Source organism: Mirounga angustirostris, unplaced genomic scaffold, assembly GCF_029215605.1.
Source record: "Mirounga angustirostris isolate CCGP_5_RB_7025 unplaced genomic scaffold, mMirAng1.0.hap1 SCAF_12, whole genome shotgun sequence".
Taxonomy (NCBI): domain Eukaryota; kingdom Metazoa; phylum Chordata; class Mammalia; order Carnivora; family Phocidae; genus Mirounga; species Mirounga angustirostris.
In genome coordinates this window covers 103,278,442-103,291,832 of record NW_026991720.1, presented here as the reverse complement: position 1 = coordinate 103,291,832, position 13,391 = coordinate 103,278,442, and the positions used below count along the sequence as shown (strand labels likewise).

At 50.1% G+C, this 13,391-nt stretch overlaps 1 protein-coding gene across 1 annotated transcript in view; it reads left to right on the top strand.

Annotated features, from left to right (window-relative positions):
- The window catches only part of ABCA13 (ATP binding cassette subfamily A member 13), a 379,838-nt gene that overhangs the window by 89,670 nt on the left and 276,777 nt on the right, over nucleotides 1-13,391 (top strand). The window contains exons 19-23 of the mRNA XM_064575492.1: nucleotides 731-837; nucleotides 5,266-5,384; nucleotides 9,893-10,056; nucleotides 10,757-10,836; nucleotides 11,527-11,648. Coding sequence (XP_064431562.1) covers nucleotides 731-837; nucleotides 5,266-5,384; nucleotides 9,893-10,056; nucleotides 10,757-10,836; nucleotides 11,527-11,648 — 592 coding nt within the window. The remainder of the gene's footprint in view (nucleotides 1-730; nucleotides 838-5,265; nucleotides 5,385-9,892; nucleotides 10,057-10,756; nucleotides 10,837-11,526; nucleotides 11,649-13,391) is intronic.

Genomic DNA, 13,391 nt, shown 5'->3' with positions numbered 1-13,391 from the left:
CACAGCTGCTTAATAAAACATTGGTCTGGGGCGCCTGGGTGGCTCAGTCGTTAAGCATCTGCCTTCGGCTCAGGTCATGATCCCGGGGTCCTGGGATCGAGCCCCGCATCGGGCTCCCTGCTCTGCGGGAAGCCTGCTTCTCCCTCTCCCACTCCCCCTGCTTGTGTTCCTTCTCTCGCTATGTCTCTCTCTGTCAAATAAATAAATAAAATCTTTAAAAAAACCCCAAAAAACAAAAAAACAAAAAAACCCCACATTGGTCTGGACGATGTTATTCCAACACCACCAGTGGACTCCATAAAGACCAACACACGTGCAAACACCCCCCCCCCCCCACGCACGCATGCACGCTACACCAACTTTTGCTGAAAGATAAGAATCTTACATACTAAATGCATCCGTTGCAGTGAATTCTCTGCACATAACTAGTAAACCGTAGGATTTCTTTCCACTGACTTTCTCCGCTCCTGTTTTTTTTCCCACCCTTTGATCACTGACCTTTGCATTTGAGAACGGATGAAGGCAAGGAAAGGGCAGATGTCCGGCTTCCTGGCCCCGGAGTCGGTGCTTCCAGAGCGGGACGCCTAGTATTTCCTAGAGGTCTAGACGGCCGTCTGTGTGTCTGGAGTCCATCGTGGACGGGGCTTCTGATGACTTACTGTAACCAGCAGTGACTCACACTGCTTGCCCATTTTCACCTTTTCATGCCATTGTCTGTTTTATTCCTTAGTGTGGAAATGTGTCAGATGTTCCAGCAGCTTCAGAAACCCCCAGAAGCCATCACGACTCTGCAGAAAGTGACGGTGCTGTTTCTCCGTGGGTTCGTCATTTTTGCAGGTGGGCCGCCTATGTGACCTAGAGTTGGTGCTATTAGGCCTGAGTGTGCAGGGACAGTGGGTGCAGGGACAGGAGTGGAGGATCTGAGCCTCCCTGTCTGCAGGGCTGCCCTCCCCGCCGCCCCCCGCCCCGCCCCCTAGGTGGCAGCCCTCCGTAATCACTCCCAGGTGAGGCAAAACCCAGCTCCACGCCCACAGGAAGGGGAATCAGGCTGAGTGGGGCGGGGGCTTCGGGATCAAACGGGCTGAGTCCCAGTCCTGCCCGGCAGCTGCCAGCTGAGCCCTCCAGAGTGGGAGCCAGGCCTGATTCAAAGCACGGGTAGGAGGAGGTAAATAAAACCAGATGGGGACCCAGGTCACCTCTCTGGGCCTCATGTGTTGTGGGTGCCAGCCCGCGCTCGGCTGCCCAGCACAGTGCAAGTTGAAGATGAGAAACAGTAATTTAGGGACCAACGCAGGAATCATTTAGGCTGAGAAACAGGAAAAGGGAATATGCATGCATGTGTATGCATGCGTGTTTGCGTGTGCATGTGTTTGCGTGTGCACGTGCATGTGCGTATATGTGCGCACACGTGTGCGTGTGTGCTTGCATGTGTGTATGTGCATGTGCATGTGCGTGTGCATATGTGTGTATGCGCGTGTGCATGTGTGTGCTTCTCTGAGTGTGCATGCGTGCGTGCGTGTGTGCGTGTGCATGTGTGTGCGTGTGCACGTGCATGTGTGTATATGCGCGCACACATGTGCATGTGTGCTTGCATGTGTGTATGTGCATGTGCATGTGCGTGTGCATGCACACGTGTGTGTATGTGTGTGTATGTGTGTGCGTGCTTGCATGTATGCGTGTGCATGCACACGTGCATGTGTGTGCTTCTGTGTGTGAGTGTGCATGCGCGTGTGCGTGTGTGTACGTGCATGTGTGTGTGTCTGCGTGTGTGGCGGAGTTAGGGACACATTCGTCGATGTAAGTGAAACCCCAGTTGGCATGTAGATTTTCCCCCCCTTTTTTAAAAGAAAATCTCTACTTCTGATTCGAGATGTGTACGCTGGCAATTCTTTTGACTATCAAGCACTGAATATCTAAGTACACCTTAGGACAGGCCACACATGTTTTCAGCCCCAGGAAGCATGCTCAAGTCAATTGCAAATGGCATTTTTTTTCTGCATCCCGAATGCTTACCTGACATTGAACCCAGCCACCTTCAGACACATAAGGAGTCTGATGTTTCTCAGTCAAAATGTAATGGCTAAAGTCTACTGTAATGACTTTTAAATGAATTAAACGTTCGTTAATACCTGGATTTGTATTTATTTTGCCATTCTGCAGTGCAGCTACTAAATGAAGGTTGCAGACTGAACATTACATGGGCAACAGAATTAATTTTGAATTTGTCTATTTCATTTCAAGAAAACTCAGGCATGACGGGGTCACATTCAGACTGTCATCCACTTTCCTCATTAAACCGTCACTGCATTTATGGAATAGGAGGGGGCCGTGACAGGCCGGGGAAGGGTATAAGCACCAGCCAGTGAGGATTTGGGGGTGGGGTGGGCCAAAAGGGGCACGTGACTCCTCTTCCGTCACACAAAAGGAATAGCGCTCAGATCAGTGACTGTTACTATTGAAAATATGGTAGTTATTTGCGTGTCACAGAATGAAATTCGGCATCACCACGAGGAGAGCTGTCCTTTTTGTCCTCTGGATCTAATACTTGAAATCTGTTAGAAATGTCTGCACGAGGACAGGGGGTGTGGCCTGATGGGCTCATTGGACCAGAGGGACTTGTCTTCTTTGACCTTCTGGGGTCCCCAGTTGGCACACTGAGGCCCGGAGAATGGGAGTGGGTTGCCCGGGACCTGGAAGTGAAGAAGTCAGGGAGTCCAGTGGAGGAGCCTGTGGGACTGGGGCGGGTGGAGTAGAGGGGAGGGGTCCGGAAAGGGACCTCGAAGGTGGTCCCTTGGAGGGTGTGCTAGATGCAGGGGCAGTTCTGACAGCCCAGCACATCCTCCCTGACCCGACCTTCCAGAAACATCAGGCCTGAGTCCCCACCTCTCCCGCTTTCTCAGTTTACAGCAGGAAAGTGAAGGGTGGACCTAGTCCTTGCCTAAATCCACACGGTCAGTGAGTTCTTTCCTGGAGCATCTGATGCCCCATTAGGTTTGGATAACATAACTCCTGAACATATTGTCATGTCTTCTCCAAAGCAGAGGCTCCTTTTGTCTCCAAAGACAATGCGGGCGCATTTCATAGCGCTTTACCCCTTTTGTGTCATATTTTCATAGCAGATTGCTTAAGAGGCATATTTTGCATTTTTTACAATAAGGAGATCTGTTTTCAAACTCAGAGAAATCGCGCTATTAATGAGAAACTAAACCAATGAAGCTTTCAGGTGGTTGCTTCTGAAAAGCATGACTTTGGGTATATTCTACGCAGTCTGCATCGTGTGTATGGTTGACCCTTGAGCGATGTGGGGTTTGGGGCCTCCACCCCCTCGTGCAGTTGAAAATCCACGTATAACTTCCGACTCTCCAAAATTTAACTAAAGCCTACTGTTGACCAAAAGCCTTACCCATAATTTAAACAGTCAATTAACACGTGTTTTGTATGTTATATGTATTATACGCTGTATTCTTTTTAAAGTTTATTTGTGTAATCTCTACATCCAACATGGGACTTGAACTCAGGACCCTGAGATCAAGAGTCCCAGATCCACTGACTGAGCCTGTAGCGTGCACTTACCGGCTAGGGGCGCAGCAGGGCGGGCTTAGCGCTGGTGGGAGGCAGGTGTCCTGAGGCAGAGCTCTGAAAGGCAGGCTCAGGAGAGGAGGCCCGGGCAGGGCAGGAGGTACAGGTGGCTTTGGGAAGTGGGGAGGAGCCCCAGGTGTGAGCAGGGATGGGGGCGGCCAGAGGCTGCACAAGGCTGTGGATGCCACACCAGCCTTTGGGCAGATTCCTATTATCAATGCAAAATGAACAAATCTTTTAGAAATCATGCATAAAGGAAGAGAGTTTTATTCGAGCCCAAGTGAGGGCAGCTGCCCGGGATACACAGTCTTCCTAAGGAAGAGAGGGCTCCCAAGAAGGTACATGTGGTGTAGGTGTTAGAGGGTTTGCATCTCCTTAGTGCCTATGGTTCTTGGTCATGCCGCTTTGAAGAAGGAAGAGGTAGACCAGACCAAGTGTGGTGGACAGCAAAGCACAGTTTATTGAGCAAGAGTATAAAGCTCCCAGAGAGGGAGGTGGGGGGTCCGAGAGGGTTGCCCCCAGAGTTTCTAAGTTTAGGGGTTTTTATGAGCTCTTTTGCTGAACCTCCTTAAGCAATTGGGATGTGCTGAGTCGTGCCAATCAGGGCTTTGGTCACGTATCTGTCTACCTGTTAGGTTCATGTCCACGTGCTGATGGTCTTTTTTTGCTGATATCTGGGGGCTTAGGTCTTAACTGCCCCTTGCCCGTGATACTGACAAATGCTTTTGTGGTTAATTGTCTTATTTTAGGATGTTTTGCAGAAGTCATTTCCGTAAAGGTTGTAAAGCAGAATGTCAGTGTGGTCCTATCTAAGCTGCAAAATGGGATGTTAGAGCAGTTCTGTCTTAGCTGTCCTGACTCCCTATTTTCTTGCTGGGGACCTTGGCCCTGATTACCTAACTGTCCAGCTGACTCCTAACACAGTTGTATGTTTTTTGTTACATCAGGAGTTTCAAAGCAACATGAGGGAGGATAGTCCAGAAAATTACAAACTCGATCTTAAGCTTTTAGTATGTGCAAGGTTGTGGGCTTTGGAGATATGAAGTCATTCTGACCTTGGTAAAGGTTAAAGTGTAGCTTCCCTGGGAGCCTAGGAACAGGGCTCACCAAAGGGAAAAGTTGAGAATTTCCTTAGTCACTATAACAATGTCCCTTTAGGAGGAGCCCCATGACTCAGAGATGAAGATGAATTGGGGGCTGGGCCAGGGAATCGAGAGCCATTAGAGGCCTTATGAGCAGGTGGAGAGGTGGGCTGTGAGGTGTGAGGTAGGGGACAGTGGGGGAGGGGGCCTCAAATTGACCATGTGAATCACTCACCCATCAAACTGGGGCACTTTGGGGAATCCAAGAGTGCACTGTTCACAGCTACTCCAGGGCAGTCGGGGAACCAGGGCTGTTCTGGGCAAACCCAGTGAATGGGGACCCTGCCCAAAGGGCTATGGAAAGACGAGCCAGTGTGGGGAGGGGGAGGAGCGTTAATTTCTGTACATTCAGTTACATCCAGGAAAAACCCGATGTCTGGAACCCAACAGCTTCCCCTTCATATTCTGAATATGCATTTTGATGATTTAAGAAATGTTTATGAATTTGTCATCCTTTTGGGTCTTTCAGAAATGACTTGGGGAGAGCGGCTCACTGGGGAGAGGATCGTTTGCTGATGACGTGTCCATATGTTTACTCCTGCAGAAAACCCTTCCTTGACCAAGGACATGCTGTGTGCTGTTCTGAGCTGCAAACAAGGTGGGACGCGGCGTCTGATCTTACCTGCTCTCCAGGGGGCCTCCGTGGTACACGACCACTACCAGGTTTGTCTTCCGCCTCATGTCCCTGAATTTCACTTTCATCCCCACTGGCCACACGAGGTAGTCTGCTCATGCTGAGTGTGCTGGCTCTGTTCCTACAGCCACCCTCAGCCACGTCAGAGGCTAGCCCGCGGCCCTCCTCCCCTCTGCCTCGTGACAGCGGATGTGCCATTCTTGGGAACCCCGCAAGTTGGTTCTTAAACCTCGACATCATCGATAAGCAAATGATATGAACATATGTGACAATAAGTTAGGTGAAAAACAAATGTTCATCAATTCCTAATTATTTTGGTGTGGTTTTTTTTTTAAAAATTATTTATTTATTTGAGAAAGAGAAAGAGAGGGAGAGCACAAGCAGGGGGGAGCAGCAGAGGGAGAGGGAGAAGCAGGCTTCCTGCCGAGAAGGGAGCCCAATGTGGGACTCGATCCCAGGACCCTGGGATCATGACCTGAGCCAAAGGCAGATGCTTAACCAACTGAGCCACCCAGGTGCCTGCCTTTTTTTCTTTTTTTAATTAAGTCATCTCTATGCCCTACGTGGGGTTTGAACTCATGACCCTGAGATCAAGCATTGAATGCTTTACTGACTGAGTCAGCCAGGCACCCCAAGAAGACTCAGTTCTTTTTTTTTTTTTAAGATTTTATTTATTTATTTGAGAGAGAGACAGAGACAGGGCGAGAGAGCACAAGCAGGAGGAGGGAGAGGGAGAAGCAGACTCCCCGCTGAGCAGGGAGCCTGATGCGGGGCTCCATCCCAGGACCCTGGGACCATGACTGGAGTTGAAGGCAGACACTTAACCACTTGAGCCCTCCGGGCGCCCCGTGTGTGTTTTACTATTGTCTGTGCTCTTGAGAAGGCTCACATCTCCTGCTCCTATATGGCGGGAGTACCTTACGGGAGTGCACCGCTGTGCATCTCTAACCGATTCTGTGTTCAGGGACGTCGTGGTGGTGGCTTGGGCGAGGCCATGGTGACACCATTTATACCATGGAAATTGGCGAATTCTACAAATAACATCTTCTTTCCCAGAGAGCCAGTTATTAAACATTCACCAGCCCATCGTGGGTTTTGACTAACGGCCCACGTGGTAGGCATCGAGAGCCAATAGCTGTAAGGGGACCAGCCTCGTGGCTTCCTTTTATGAACTTGGACACAAGCCCAGGGAACAGCTACACGGGGCCTCGAGCTAGAGCTGGGCCCAAGGTTGTGCCTTTCGCCCTTGGCCGGCTCCCTTCCCCTGCGAGCCAAGGCCACGGGGCCCACCGGCAGGCCTGACCTGATGGGGAGGCATGGATGACGTGACGTGAGCGACGTGAGTCCAGCAATGGACCGAATGCCTTCCTTTCTACAAGCGCCCGTCTGGATGTCATCTCCACAGTGCCACCTTCACACATGTCCGGGGCAGGTTGGATTACCACAGCAAGCAGAGAGAAGGGTGCCGTGGAGGGAGGCTGGAGGTGCTAGGCCAAGTCCCCCAATACGGTGTGGGGCGGGAGCAGGAGGCGGCCTGCATCAGGCTCGGGAGGACTGGTGATGCGCTCGGGAAGCAGGGTTGGGGGGTCCCTACAGGGATGACACCATGTGGACCCAGCTCTCTTTCATACTGACACTGATTTATGGAGACCATCCCAATCTTATTTCCAGGTTGCACAGATCTCTGTCCCGTATTAAATGTGGGTCCATAAAAAACCCCCGACAGACGCCTTTTGAGTACCGAGTGAGGTTTGCAATCATAAAGCAAGGCAAGCACCCCCAGCTTTCAAAGCTGCCTCGAAGACTGCCTTTATGGTTCCAATTTCTATGTGACTCAACAGCTCCGGCTGCCAACAGTTGGATCTGTTTGGATAGAGAGCAGGCGTTCCGGTCTTTGATGACAAAAATAGGAGTTGGCTTATCTCAGGATGCAAAGCCTCCAGGACGGGTCAAGGTTTGCAAGAGTGCAAGGCTTTTAGAAATATCAGTGTTCTCAGGCTCCGGGGTGTGAAGTGCCCGGTGCCCCTCAGAGGCGAGCCAAAGGCACCGTGCTATTTTTAGTTTTCCGGGATCTGACAAAACATTCTGACAGAGGGTTGCCTCAGTGCCAGCGAGGAGTCCCACCGGAAGGGAGCACCCCAGCTGAGTCCGCTCGGTACCCTCAATGGTGGAAAACAGCAGTAAGGAGCTAAACGGAGATCAGGAAATAAAAATGCATTAAATTATGATGCAAGTGCCCAGTGAGTCCAGACGTGGAGAATGTGGCTGGAACCCAAGTTGGACTGGGGGCTTCAGACCCTCTCCCCACATACAGCCCTTTGGACCCACCTGTGGACAGCATTGCCTCTGCAAAGCATGCTGGGTACACGTCCCTGATCGGTTCCTACGTGATTACAGACCTCTTGTAGCCAGACCCGGACACGTGCGCTTGGTGGCCTGACCCCGTCCCCAAAGTACAGCCTTGGCCTCTGCACCCAACACATCTCGCACGGAGTGCAGTGTGTCTGTGATGAAGGAAGCCAGATCTTTCCTTCCAGTGTCCCTGCTGCTGGGGAGGGACATGCACTGTCCTTCTCTACTACCCCATATGTTTCAAAATTATTGTGTCGCTAAATTTAAGAATAAAATCCATAGCAGGAATATTATAAATGAGTAGAATTACTTTTAATTAGCATATAATTACTGAATTCTGAACGAAAGCTTCTTTTCTACGGGGGCAGAGCCCCAGGGCAGTGGGTTTTAGTCAACCCACGTTCTCAGAAGTGAGTTGTACCCCTAGTTCTGACCCAGATGCATCCGTGCACCTGTGTGCTGGGAGGAGGGGCCTCCACAGAGGAGGGAGGCTGTTGAGACAGGCCCCGGACGTCCACCCACCTTGTCCAATGGCTGTCACCTGACATCCTCCCTGGCATGCAAGCCTGTAGGGGGCGAGGGGATGAATGAATGAACGAATGAATGAATGAACGAACAGCTCTGTAGGATTTCTGTTCACCCCCATATTGATTGGGAAACGTGAACTTGGAAAGGGACCCATAATCCTGGGCGAGTTAGTGAGTGGGTGCCAGGTATGTGGTGGTCTGCTGGCTGGTTGGGCTCCCCCGTGATGTGGTTCCGAGGTGCTGGTGGTGGCGTGAGTCCGGGTGCCCTGGTCCTGTGTGAGTGCTCCCGGTGAGTGCTCCCCGGTTACCCTGGCAACTCCGGGCCCCCAGGCAGATCCTGCTCGGCTGTGTCAGATGACTCCAGGGCTCGGGTACATTTCAGTATTCTTCCACGGTTAACTTTCCTTGGGAAATATAGCTCTTAGCTCTCTCTGGTCAGCGGGATGATACACGGTTTTCCTTTGCAAGAGAAACTAACGGTGGTTTTGGGGGAAATATGTCCGTGTTGTGTTGAGCAGAAATACTACGAAAGTGTCGACTTACATTTGATCCTTTCTTCCCTTCACTGGCAGAAGCTGGGGCCACGACTCCAACATCAGGAAGAGTCAGGGGATGTAAATAAAATATGATGACATAGATAAAATTCCTGTGACGTGACTCAGTTCTGTGTGGCAGGATTTCTGTGTCCAGGGGAGGTATGGATTGGCACGTGTATCTGTAAACGTGCCTATGTGTGCTGCTTTTCCAGTTCTTTTAAATTTTACATTACCTGTGTGCGTCATTTAATTTTGGGTACGATAAATGTTTTGCATTTTTATAGGTATTTTATATAGGTATTATTCTAAAAATTTTTCTTGTGAGATGATTGGTCTTTCATGAGGCTGGTTAATGCTCGAAAGAAGATGCTAAGACAGGGATGCCTGGGTGGCTCAGTCGGTTAAACGTGTCTTCGGCTCACGTCATGATCTCAGGGTTCTGGGATCGAGTCCCGCATCGGGCTCCCTGCTTGGCGGGGAGTCTGCTTCTCCCTCTCCCTCTGCCCCTTCCCCTGCTCATGCTCTCTCTCAACTAAATAAGTAAAATCTTTAAAAAAGAGAGAGAGAGGATGCTAAGATAGGCAAGGACTCTTAGAATCTGGCCTAGACCGGGGATTTCACTGTGCCCCTCGCCAAGGGGGAGACAGGGACCTTCAGGGCAGGGAAGACCCAGCTTTTACCCACTTTATGTATGGGCAGCCACATACGATTTCTTCTCAGGGGTGGGTTCTGTGGCTGGGAATTCTTCAAAGGCTCAGTTTTCAAACCAGGAATGAATGAACTCCCGGTTGCCAGCTGGATGGTGCTCATTCTCTGGCAGACCTTGGAGAGCAGGCCACCCCGCCTGGACGGTCTGTGGCAGAGCCAGGGCCAAGAGGCGGGATCCCGAGGCACCCAGCCAAGGGCTCCTTCCGCTACTCTGCAAGGGGCAGGTGCAATCAGACCTGCTTGTACGTTCCTCAGTCTCCAGCACTGTGTTTGCCCAGGGGGAGGAGGTGAGCAGAACGCTTGCATTGCACGGAGTCCTTGCCGTGGGGAGGGGCAAGCGTTTATCTGGAAGCCAGGCATGAGCTCCGACGAACAAGTGTGTGTGTTTCTAACTGGATCTCTGCTGTTTTCTAGGACATACAAAAGATGTGGTCCTCACCCCTTCCGCTGAATTGTGAAGGTCTCAGCAGGAATCTTTCTAGCTCCTTGGAAAGCTTCAAGAGCAGCCTGGAACACGCCACCGACCTGGACTGTGAATGCCCGCCGCTGTTGGACTTGGCTCGGCAACACGTGCGCACGTACGTACGCTCTTGGGCCCCCTGCCCGCCCCCGTGTTCTCCTTCATAAAGAAGATGTCTTGAGTTTCTAAATCTCAGTTTGGGAATCTCGGACCATATAGCAATAGCAAAGTTTTCCATGACTGTAAGTTTTTCAGTGGTGAAATATACCAGCGGCGTTCGCGCGCAGGCTGGCTTTACAGATGATCAAGACGTGAGATCAAAGATCCGAGATTGTAATACAGTGTTCAGTATGTTTTGTAAGAGCAGGCAAAGAGTCTTCAAACTGCCTTCTTATTGGATTAATTTTGTTCTGTGTCCTCCACGTGCAAACCAGCGGAAGGGGAGGTCACACACTTTGTATTCTGCAAATGACTTATGCGCAGAAAGAAGGGTCATCGACTTCTTGATATCCCAATTTCTCACGCGCTCCGTGATCTGGTCTATCCGTTCTTTCCACACTTATGAGGACCCACTTATCACGCATCCTCATCCCCCTGACTCATCTTGCCTGGCAGGGGTTCCAAGGAAACAGTGCCGGAGTTGTGACAGGCGTGGGCATTCATGCTTGACACGCAGTGTGTCTGATTATATGAGGAACTTTCTGGAAATGTGATGTCATCCAGCTCATCTCCTGGGAACGGAGGCAGGATTATTCACTCCAACCTTGTCTCTGGTGTTTTATCTTGCCTAAATTCGCTTTAATTTTCTGCCATTTTAGGTTGGCCCATAGCCTCGAGAAGACCTGGTTGTCTGGGAATCCCGTGCTGACCTTTCTTAGCAATCTCACAGTGACGGGGGGTAAGATGTGCTTCCTCCAGCTTTGCTCAATTACGAATGAAGTGTGCTTTCTCACACAAACACGTTAGTAAAGTAGAGTATACAAAGGGAAAATTACACTGTACATGACAAAGTATTCAGAACTTGGCTGTTCTGATGTATTTGGGGTTAAGAAGGAAAGTTCTGGAATCCTGCGGGCCAAAACCAGGAGTGGGGAGGAAGAGAAACTTTTGTGTCGTCCTGGCCCTGCCTCCCCAGACAAGCCATGCGGTGTCTGTAAGTCTCTGCTTTCCGTCCACTCTATCTGTACAGTTCATAGCACCAACAGGCCATGTGCGGAGAGTTCTGGAAACTCCTTACGTGATCCTCCTCTTGGTTAAGATAAAGCGGGATAAGGAAATATGTGGAAAGAATGAGTTCTGTAGGAGCTGATCACTTCTCTAAGAAGAACATCTTTCTAGAGTAAATCCTAAAATACACGAGTCTCAGAGAGAGTGGTCAAGTGAGCAGGAAAGACCACACACCCTAGGTCTGTTTTATTTCAGTATGACTGATCTCGGCTCCTCCAGAGGGGAGGACGTGGCTTCATCCATTGTTTATTACCGGCTGCATGATCCTTGCCAGGGTCTAGTATGGATTCATGTTTTCACAGTCAATAATAGCCCGGACGTTTCTTATTACAAGATTTCCTTCCTTTTGATGGTTTTTCAGATGTTAAAGTCAAAGATTTGATGCAGAACGTCTCCAAGCTAACCCACGAGCTTCGCTCTTCCATCCACATCTCAGACGAGACTATCCACAGTATTCTAGAAGCCAACATCTCCCGTTCACAGGTGCGGAGCCTCGGCATCTCTGCCCCCCCAGCCCCCCAACTGTCCCGGGCTAGCCTGGCGCTGTGGTCCCCTGTCCCCTGCCCCTTCCGTCCTGTGCTGAGGGGCTAGCCACAGGCAGGAAGGAAATGGGAGGGCAAGCCAGGAGCCAGAACCTTGGGATCTTTACTTTCCTAACATTGTCTTGTTGGGGTTAGAAAGGATAAAATTGGCAATGATATTTATTACAGTTATTCCCAGCCTTGATGCACAACACCCCCCAGGGGCCCCAGCTTCATTAGGTAGAGGTTGCAGAATTCTCAAAAATACGCAAAAACTCAAACACATAGAAAGCTCTAAACGTCAGCTGTGCTTGCCTTTAAGTCGAGGATACCCGTGTGCTGAGTGATATCATGTGCAGAGGGACTGGCTTATTGCGCAAGTTGTCGGGCAGTGAGCTGTGTCCCCTCCTTGGCGGCCAGGGCACAGGGTCAGTGCCCACCGAGAGGAGGGAGGGGAGAGGTGCGTGTGCTGCTGGTGCTGGGTGTGGTTTGTGCACAGAGGCGGGGATGGTGAAGCCATGCCTCCCACAGCTGGTATCACTGGGTCCTTAGCTCATGGTGAGATAGCCTTTCACGCATGTCCAGCTATCGTTTTACTTCCTGTACTGAGAACATTCCAGAAGCGGTAGCTGTGAAGATCGCGCTCTAGGGGACTTTTTTTCATTGACAATCAGCGGGGCCCCAATAGACATTTAATTTCATGCTGATTTTGGTTAGCTGGGGCCCCATCCAAGCTCTGACAGGTAGATCAGTTACGGGGACACCTCATTTTATTGTGCGTGGCAGACAGACTTTACAGATTTTAGGTTTGTGGTACCCTGCATCGAGCGAGTCTATCCGTGCCAGATTTTCAGCAGCATCTGCTCACGTCGTGTCTCTGTCGCATTTTGGTGGTTCTTGCGATGTTTCAAACTTTTTCACTATTATTGTATTTGTTATGAAGACCTCTGAGCCAAGGTTAGGACTTGCTGGAAGCTTAGATGGTGATTAGTGGTTTTGAGCAATAAAGTCCAGAAATGTACTTGCACTCTTAATAGACTACAGTACAGAGCAAATATAAGTCGTACGTGCACTGGGAAACCAAAGAATTCATTTGACTTCCATTATTGCAACACTCGCTGTATTGTAGCAGTCTGGGACCAAACCGCAGGATCCCGGAGGTGCGCGTATCATTCAGAATTCATCTGCGTTGAGAGAGACATCGGTTAGAAGCCAGGAACCCAGGATTCAAATTATAGTACCACCAAGTTATTTATGGCGAGTCCCGCGGTATCTGTCTTCAAGGAAAAATCCCAGAGGTGGACACGCATGGGGTGTCGGGCATGAAGGTGGGGTGCAGAGAACACCTCCCATGCTGCCCTGTATATAAGCAGTGATTAGATTTGGTTTGAAATCCTCAGTTCCTGGAACTTGCAATGGGGGGCGGGGAGTCCCTTGCAAAGTTTTATAATACTTGGGTTTAGGCTCAACAATTAAATTTGTTTTAATTGAAGTGTAGCTGACATATAATATTAAATTGGTTCTAGATGTACAATACAGCAATTCACCAATTATATGTATTATGAGACGCTGCCCATGACAAGTGTATCAGGGTATTATTGATTGTATTCCTATGCGGTACTTTTCATTCCCCTGAGTTATTTTTCTTGTAACTGGAAGTTACATTTCGCCCATCTCTCCACCCACCTCCCTTTTGGCAAACGAA